General features: G+C 54.1%; 1 protein-coding gene across 1 annotated transcript in view; it reads left to right on the forward strand.

The window, feature by feature from the left end:
* The window catches only part of EXD3 (exonuclease 3'-5' domain containing 3), a 76,349-nt gene that overhangs the window by 54,161 nt on the left and 12,613 nt on the right, over positions 1–9,575 (forward strand). The window contains 2 exon segments of the mRNA XM_077771561.1: positions 5,916–5,969; positions 6,187–6,318. Coding sequence (XP_077627687.1) covers positions 5,916–5,969; positions 6,187–6,318 — 186 coding nt within the window.

The following is a 9,575-nucleotide window of genomic DNA, read 5'->3' on the forward strand; positions in this document are numbered from 1 at the left end:
GGGGGGGGGGGCGGGGGGGGGGGGGGTGTCTCTTCCTCTGGCTCTGCTCCTCGTCCCGGTGGGTGGTGGGCGAGCCCGCCGTTCCCATAAAGCCCGGGGGCTGCACTGACCGCGGTGAGATGAGGGGAGGGGGGCGGCCTCCTCCCTCCCCGCGCAGCCGGGCGGAACGTCTCAGCCCAGCACCGACCCTTCCCTGCGCCGCTGGCCTTGGCTTGGAAGTCTCGTTTGGGAAGCTGGGGTCCCCCCGGCGGGAGCACGTCTGACATAGAGCTGCCCCTTCTCATCGCCCCCTTTTCTGGCCTCGTAAACAAGTGGAGGCATGTCTGCGACTTCGAGTCACATTCGAATTCTCTTCTCCTCCTATGTTGGCTGACTTCCCGCGAGGCCTCTGGGCCTGTTTCAGGGGAAGGGGTTTCTAGAGCTGATCTTTCCTAGTAATTGTAGGACCGTTTAGTTGTCTGCATCTTCTTGAGTCACTTTTGGAAATTCACCTTTTCCTGGAATGTGTCCCTTCCTCCCCACGTCCCAGATCCACACGGTCGGTGGTGTTCCCTGCGTGAGCCCCACTGTGTCCACGGCGCTCGCGCGTCCAGTCTCACCCGCGGACGCTCGTGCTCCTCTGTTTCTCCGGACCTTACAGAGACTTGTGAATTTAATAAGTCTTTTCAAAGTGCTGGCATCTGGTTTGTTGATCCTTTCTATCGAATTCTTGTTTTCTATCTCATTAATTTCTATTCTTATCTTTATAGTTTCCTTCCTTTTGCTTTCTTAGAGTTTTTTCCAAGCGGAGTGCTCATTAGCTCCTTAATTTTTAGCCTTTTGAATTTGATGATGTAAACATTCAAGACCATAAATTTTTTCTTGAAGTACTGTTTCCACTGCATTCCATCAGTTTTGATCTGTAGTACTTTTCTTATTTTATAGTTGTAATAATTTTTGAGTGCCTGTTGTAGTTACTTATTTGACTCAAGAGTTCTCTAGAAGGCTGTTTTCTAATTTCGGAAAGTTTGGAGTTTTGGAGCTCTTTAGTTCTCTTTTTAAACGGATCTCTAACCTGACTGAATATTAATCAAGGTGCATAGTCTATATAGTACTAATTTAGATACTTGTAAAAACTTGCCTTGTAGCCAAGTAGATGAGCTTTTTAAGAAATGTTCCATATGAGTTTTAAAAGGATACATATTGGGGCGCCTGGGTGGTTCAGTCGGTTAAGCATCCGACTTCGGCTCAGGTCACAATCTCACAGTTTGTGGGTTCGAGCCCCGCGTCGGGCTCTGTGCTGACAGCTCAGAGCCTGGAGCCTGTTTCAGAGTCTGTGACTCCCTCTCTCTCTGACCCTCCCCTGCTCACGCTGTCTCTCTCTCTCTCTCTCTCTCTCTCTCTCAGAAATAAATAAAACATTAAAAATTTTTTAAAAAAGGAAATTCTCCTCCAATCATGCTCATTTATATCTCTCTCATAAACACACACACCATTCAACAGCTCAAGCTTAATTAATGTATTTCTCAAATCATCGGTACCTCGATTATTTTCTGCTTAATTCTCTGTACTGAAGTCTCTTATGATAACGGGTTCATTAAATTCTTCTTGTAGTTGTGTCAGTATTTGCTTTATATGTTTTTAAATTATGTTATTAGATGCATCATTTTTAGAATTCTCACATTTTCATGTTATTTGAAATCTTTTACAATTATGAGGTCAACCTCTTTTCCTCTAGTAATGCTCTTTGCCATAAAGTCTATTTTAGCTAATATTGATATTGTTTCTCCGGCATATTCTTTGGTTAGTATTTGTACATCATTCCTCGTCCTTTTACTTTCAACCTTCCTTTACTCTTATATACTAGGTGTATTCAGCATATTTCTTATAAACTGCTTCTACCTAAATGTAAAAAAAAAAACATCTAGTCTGACAATCTTTGCTTTTTAAATTATTAGTTTAATCTACTTACACTTAATTGCTTTATACTTAATTAGCAATTGTAATTGCTAATTCACTTTGGGTTCGGTTGTGCTCTCCTAACTTGTGCTTTCTGTTGGTCTTACTTTTTCTGTTCTTTCTTCCCTTTGTTTCTTAACATTCTTTTAGCTTTTTCACACTTGTTCTATTTTTCTCTCTATTAGTTTTAAAGTTATAAATTCCATTTCTTATTTATTTATTTATTTAGAGGGGGGCTGCAGAGAGAAGAGAGAGAGAACCCTAAGCAGGCCCCACACTGTGGGTGCAGAGCCCAGCGTGGGGATCCAACTCACGAACCACGAGATCGTGACCTCAGCCAAAGTCACAAGTGAGACGCTTAACCACCTGAGCCACCCAGGTGCCCCTATAAATTCTCCTTCTATTCTTTCAGAGATTGCCCTAGAAATTTTAACATTTATATCTGAGTTAACATTGTCTAAAGTTAAAGTTAATATGAGGATCTTAGATCAAGTCAGTTTTCTCCCTCTCATCTTACCTACTATCATTTTCCAGTATTTTAACACACTGCGGTTTTTCTTAGTTCTACCAATTAGACGTCATATTTGTTTTATGTATTTGATGGCTTTTAGAGTTTATGGTGTGTAAATGTACTTGTAAAACAGACCTTGCTCCAAGAAAAAGCAAGCTCTTTTTTGCAAAAAGAACATCTTTTACTACATCATTTCACTGGGGCTATTTTTCCCTGAAAAATCTATATGTCTTCTCTCTTCTGAAAGACAGTGTTCCGGGTTTATAACTATAGGTTAACAGAACTTTGAAAATAGCCCACTGTGTTTTGGTGTCCATTGTTGCTGTTGAGAAGTTTGCCATCAGTAATTTGTCATTGCCTTTTTTTTTTTTTTTTTTTAGGTTTATTTAGTTTTGAGAAAGAGAGAGTGAGCGGGGGAGGGGCAGAGAGAGAGGGAGAGACAGAATACAGAATCCCCAGCAGGCTCCGCACTGTCAGCAGAGCCTGACGTGGAACTCAGACTCGCAAACCGTGAGGTTATGACCTGAGCTGAAGTCAGATGCTTAGCCAGCTGAGGCACCCAGGCGCCCCTATACTTGGCCCTTTCTGTATACCTGGTCTGTACATTTTCTCCTAACTGTCCATTCATTTGCTACTTTCTTCATATTTACTTCAGTTATTTTTGTTTGTTTTATTCATCACACAAACAATTTTGTTATCACTACAAGGGAACCACTTGCTTTATTGTTTTTTTCTTATTTTTTTGGTAAAATATACAAAACATTGATCACTTTAATCACTTTTAAGTATACAATTTAGTAACATGAAGGACTCACAGGGTTGTGTAACTATCACCGCTATCTAGTTCCAGAAATTGTTCATCAGCCCAAACAAAGCCTTGTACCCATTAAACAATCATCCCCCTCCCCCTCCCCCAGCCCCTGGTACCCACCATTCTAACTTCTGTCTCTGTGGGCTCGATTTCTCCCTCATATATGCAGAATCAGACGATATTTGTCCTTTTGTGTCTAGGTTAATTCACTGAGCAGAGTGTCTTCAGAGTTCATCCATATTATAGCACATGTCAGACTCTCCTTCCTTTTTACAGCTGAATAACTTCCAGTGTGTGCGCATGTGTGTGCGTGTTTGCACGCGCATGTGCACGCGCCCACTCGCCTGCTGTCAAGCACCCGGACGCTTGGGCTCCTTCCACCTTCCGGCTGCTGTGAGGAGAGCCGGCACGCACCTTGCCATCCAAGTATCTGTTCGAGTTTCTGCCTCCAGCTCCTGTGTGTGTAACCCTAGAGGCGGGGCTGCTGGACTGTGGTAATCTAGATAATTCTACGTGTAGCCGTTTGACAAACTGCCACACTGTTCTCTGTAGTGAAGATACCATTGCGTTACAACCCGCCATGCGTGAGGGCTCCAGTCTCTCTACATCCTCACCAACGCTTGTTTCCCTTTGAAAACAGGCCTCACGGGTGTGAAGTTGTGTCTCGTCGTCGTAATTGACGTTTCTCTAACGATTCATGATGTTGAGCAGCTTCTCGTGTGCTTGTTGGCCGTCTGTATGTCTTCTTTGGAGAAATGTGTTTAAGCCCCTGGATCATTTTTAGTCGTGGGTTATTTGCTTTTTTGTTTCTGAGTTGTAGGAGTTCTTTATGCATTCTGGATAGTAATCCCAGATCAGATCTATCATTTGCAAATATCTTCATTTGCTCTGTGGGTGTCTTTTCACTTTCTTGACAGTGTCCTATGATGCTCAAAAGTGTTTAATGTCCACAAAGTCCAGTTTTTCTATTTTTCATTGTGTTGTCCTTGCTTTTGGTGCCATATCCAAGAAATCATTGCCAAATGCAGTGCCATGGCGTTTCCCACACCGCGTTTTCTTTCAAGATTTTTAGTTTTTAGTTTTGGGGTTTTTTTTAATTTTTGTACAGTTTATTTATTTTTGAGACAGAGACAGAGCATGAGCAGGGGAGGGGCAGAGAGCAAGGAAGACACAGAATCCAAAACAGGCTCCAGGCTCTGGAGCTGTCAGCACAGAGCCCGACACGGGGCTCGAACCCATGAACTGTGAGATCATGACCTGAGCCGAAGTCAGAGACTTAACCGACTGAGCCACCCAGGCGCCCCAGTTTTTACTTTTCTTTTAGTTTTAGGGACACCTGGGTGGCTCAGTTGGTTAAGCATCCAACTCTTGGTTTCAGCTCAGGTCCTGATCTCATGGTTTGTGAGTTTGAGCTGCACATCGAGCTCCTCAGCTGGCAACGTGGAGCCCGCTTGGGATTCTCTCTCTCCCTCTCTCCCAGTCCCTCCCCTGCTAACGCTGCCTCCTCTCTCTCAAAATAAATAAATGAACTTAAAAAAGAGATTTTTAGGGGGGCCTGGGTGGCTTAGTCGGTTAAGCGTCCGACTTTCGCTTAGGTCATGATCTCGCGGTTCGTGGGTTCGAGCCCCGCGTCGGGCTCTGTGCTGACTGCCAGCTCAGAGCCTGGAGCCTGTTTCAGTCTGTGACTCCCTCACTCTCTGACCCTCCCCTGCTCATGCTGTCTCTCTCTCTCTCTCCCCTAGAAATAAATAAAACATTTTTTAAAAAAAGATTTTTATAGCTGTAGCTCTTACATTTTTACGTTGGCCCCTTGCATTCTTCAGAGGTAACTAGTAAGTGTTTAGAACGTGCCGTACGCATCCATGTCGCCGTGTTTGATGTCCCTGTGCGTCACTGCCGTCACACCTCCCCACTGTGGCGCGTGAGGGTCCTCAGTCCCTTCCGCATGCCACTTGTGAACTTTGATAACTTTGCTTTGTGACATGATGACGTGTGCCGGCCTCGCCGTGTGCATTTTCTGCCTCAGTCCTGGACTCAGCTTATTCTCAAAAAAAGCCCTGGTTCTCTTTCCACCATTTGGAAACCAGTCTGGCCACAGGCTGCTCCTGGCTACAGGGCTGTTCTTATCTGGAGGCCTCTGTGGTAGGCACCATGACGGAACGCTCTTACGTATGTACGTACACACACGCGCACGCACGCGAATTCATACCGAAGCTCCCCGTCAGGCCTGCAGCCGCCTGTCGGTTCCTTAGTTGTCACGCACACCACCCCTCTCGCCGGCGGCGGCACCGGCGGCGGCCTCTGTCTCTGGCACAGCTCCCAGCGTGCGTTTGCGAGCAACACCGCCAGCGTTTGCACCGGCGGCCGGACTAACACAGGGGCTTCTTCCCCCCGCGTCAGCGCAGCGACCTGGGGCCTCGCGGTGGGCTCGCCGCACCTTCGTGGCCCTCGGGAGACTTCTTTCTCTGCAGCTCATTTGGATTTTTAGAGCTTGCTTTTTGGATTTCAGTTTTGTTTGCAATTATGTACAGTGTTTGCGTGCCTTTACGGCCCAACCTGCACGAGGCGGTGGCCCAGGACTCTGCTGGCCGCTCAGGCCCCACGGGCCCCAGNGGAGCCAGCATGCCCCTCACCTGTCCCTCTGCTTCCCCACAGGTTGCCAGGCAGGAGGGAAGGATCATCTTGACGTCAGGGCTGCCCTACCACAAGGTGAGGGCCCTCGGGTGGCTCATCTTTCCAAGGGAGCCTCAGCCCCGCCCTGGGGCCACCCCCCTTGGGGTCTGCTCACTGCGGGGCTGGTGGGAGTGGGGGCCGACGGCCGTCCCACCCTGGGCGGGCTGGGAGGGGGCCCTTGGCCTGGGAGGGGGTGGGCCTGGAGGGGCTCTGAGTCCTCTGCCCGAAGCTCAGTGGCCGTGCTTCCGCGCAGCTCCGGGCCCAGGTCGGGGCTGGGCGCTGCCTCTGGGTGGACGGCTCCCTCAAGGCCCGTCAGCAGGCGGAGGCTGTGCTCCGGCATTTCAACGTGCGAGTCACCCACGCAGACATCTTCAGCCGCTGCCAGGTGGGTCCCCCGTGCCCCAGGCCTGCCTCGGGCCGGTGTGTCCGCCCCAGGGCTGTCAGGAAGCCGCAGCTGTGACAGGAGACCCAGCGCGTCTCTGGCTGCTGGCGAGACAGCAGAGGTCGTGTGCTTTAGGGCCTGTGCCCTTAGGACACAGCCGCTGCCCTGTCTGTCCCTCTTCCTCCCACCCCCACTGGGGCCAAGACGCGGCATTTCCTCCCGTGTCCAGCGCTGGCCTCTCCGCAGTGGTGGGAAGGTCCCATTTCCCAGAGCCGTGTCCAGAGCCACGGGTGGCCACTGGGTCCATCCTAACATCTAGAAAGTGCGCGTAAAGAAACCCCCAGGTCCGGGCAGCCATATCTAGGGTTCGGATCAGACAGGGGTCTGAGGCCTTGGGTCCTGTCAGCCGATTCAGACCAGGGAGGGGGCGCCCTCCTCTCCCGTCTCTGCTGGTCTGGGTGCACTGGGGGGGGCGGTGGTGCGGGCTGGGGCGTGGCTGCCCTGCGGCGTGCCCCCCCCCCCCCCCGGGGCACAGCCCTAGTGCGCCTCAGTGGCTCCTGGTGCAGTGCTGCCCAGTCCTGGAGTATTTGGGGTCGGGGCCATAATGAAGCTCTGTGAGGAGCACCTCTGCAAGCCCAGATGTTTGGTGGAAGTTGGGCCTCACCTCTGTGGTGCAGGGGGGCGGGGCAGGGTCTCCGGCCAGACCCGTGGACCGTGGACCCGTGGACCACGCGACAGCAGCCCTCCTGGGTGTGTCTGGCTCAGGAGACTGTGCACCCTGAGGGCAGGCGTGCAGCTGAGCGTGAGGGAGACAGGAGGGAGGGAGGCCTCCTTCAGGTCCCGGACACCCCCCCCCGCACGGGGCCGCAGGTGCAGCCTGTGCAGACCCCGGGCCCCCTGCCCTGCCAGGCATGACCGTCCGTGGCCAACCCAGTGGCGGGAAGTGCGCCGGGTGAGCTCCGAGGACAGGAACCTATTCTGCTGCGTCTCTTTGTGCTCAAGCCGACAAGTGCTGTAAGGACCCCAGGACGTCCGGGACGCCTGGGAGGCATTTTAATGAGCTTTTCAGAGCCTCTGCTGCGAAGTTTTCTTGAGAAAACAGGAAGTTGGTAGCTGGGAGGAAACCCCCACTGGTGCCCCCCCCAGGCCTCATGCTGGGGAGCAGCCTGACCTCCTTCAGGCCTGGAGGGCACCCAGGGCACCCAGAGCGGCCCCACAGTGAAGAGTGTCCACAGCCTCGCTGGTCCCCGCCCTGGGCAGCCCCAGGGCCCCTGCGCTGCCAGGTGGGAGGGGCAGGATGCAGGACGTGGCCCAGGGATGGGGGGGGGCAGCGTGGAGCCAGTTCACAGGCTGGGAGGCAGAGCTGCACCCGCCCTGATAGGGGACCAGCAAGTGCCCTGGCCAGAGAGGGCAGCACTCGGCCACCGCAGGACAGAAGACGGCCCGGGGCGGCGACTGGCGGGGGCGCACAGGTGCACACACTCCACGTGTTGTGACCACGGGGTCGGGGCGGGTGGGGGGAGGCCCCTGTAGCCTGTAGGGGAGGAGTGGGTGAGCAGCACACTTTAAGGGTGTGGCTGGGTCTCCCAGGTTTTTAGGCTTTGCCCCTGGCCAGCGGGGAGGGAGGGTGCTGGGTCTGGGCTCCCTGGGCTCTGGCCTGCAGGCACATGTGCCCAGCCCTTGAGGCTGGGGATGGGCACGCAGAAGGGGAGGCCTCAGCGCCCGGCTCCCTGCTCACCCGGGGGCTCTGCCCAGCACTGTCCTTATCTGCGGTGTGTATGCATCCTGCACAGGGCCAGCTGGGGAGGGGGACAGATGGGGTCTGCGACTTGGCACCACGTGGCTGCACTGGCCAAGAAGCAGAGGGCCGCCACCCCAGGCTGGAGGGGGGAGGGGGGAGGGTCCCAGGCAGAGACCCATCCGCGAGTGTGGCTGCGGTCAGGGGCGGGGGGAAGGGCAGCAGGTGTGAGCACAGGTGTACAGCTACACACGTGCCCCTGGAGAGCTTCGGGTCCAAGGCTAGACAGCAGACTCCAGCTGAACTCAGCTTCAAAAGAAAGTGTGCAGGGTGTGCCCCAGGGCAGGGCATCTGGGTGGCAGATAATTGTGAGGGTGGGGGGTCCAGGAATGTGCACAAGGACCCTGAAAGGCCAACTTTGTGGGGCCAAGTGGGCAGAGAAGGGGCTTCTGAGAAGCCAGGATTTCTAAGTTTGGAACCGGCCGTGGTCACCATGGAGGCATCTCAGGAAGCAGTGGGAGGGCTGAGTTACTCTGTGTCAGCGAGCTGGTAGTATCAGCGACTGGGCCTGAGCCCGGGGTCCCCACCGAGGCTCTCAGGCCAGACACCCGGGCACTGTGGGCACAGGTCTGGGCAGCCCTCCGGCCACACTCCCGCCCAGCGCTCCCGGGCCCCCCTGCCATGGCCTTCCCAGCTGAACCCCAGGAGCTCAGCCCGAGCAACAGCCTGGAAGGCCTGACCCCCCATCCTGCGCACTGGCCACCCCTGCTCCCTGCCCAGTGCTCCGCTGTTCTCAGGGCCAGGCGAGGTGGGGGTGGCAAGCCCCGTGAGGGGCCCCACAGGCGTTCCCAGGTGACGGCCCGAAGCTCAGCACAGTGACTAGGCTGGCTCCACGTAGCTCCGTGGGCTGGACTGGCTTGCAGGCCCATCTGGACGTGAGAAGGTGCTGGCCACTGAGCAGCAGGGAGCGTCACATTCGGGCCTGACCCAGGGAGGGCCTCTGTGCACTGCTGGCCCCTCAGGGCCCTGTCCTGTGCTCCCGGGGGGCCTGTGCACCCTGGCTGCTGGCTCAGAGCCCCCGCCGCCCGGCCCGGGCTGGAGCTGGCCGCCTCCCCGGAGACCTCCCACTGCCAGGCTGACTTTCCATTTTCTTTTCCTTCCTTATGCTATTTTAGTGCCATTCCCGGAGGGAAAACGCACTGGACACACAGGCATTCCCAGAGCGAGGCTGGCCACTCTCTGGGCTGCAGCATCGGGGTACGAGGCGGGAAGCGAGTCAGGACGGGAGAAGGTCCGAGCCTGGGTGAGGTGCCCGGCCAGGGGTCCGTGGCCGTGCCTCCTTCTAGTGCCCAGCACCTGCCCCCCAGCTGTGCTGACACTCAGCATAAGTTCTGGGCACGGGGTCCACTTTCTGGGGGGTCCGCACATGAGGACAGGAAGCCGTGTGGTGGAGGCCAGAGGCGGGCAGGGAGACTCGGCGGGTGAGGGGGTGGGGGCCTCCTGTGGTGGGGGAGGGTGAGGA

The sequence above is a fragment of the Crocuta crocuta genome, unplaced genomic scaffold, assembly GCF_008692635.1.
Source record: "Crocuta crocuta isolate KB4526 unplaced genomic scaffold, BGI_CrCroc_1.0 scaffold1013, whole genome shotgun sequence".
Classification (NCBI taxonomy): Eukaryota; Metazoa; Chordata; class Mammalia; order Carnivora; family Hyaenidae; genus Crocuta; species Crocuta crocuta.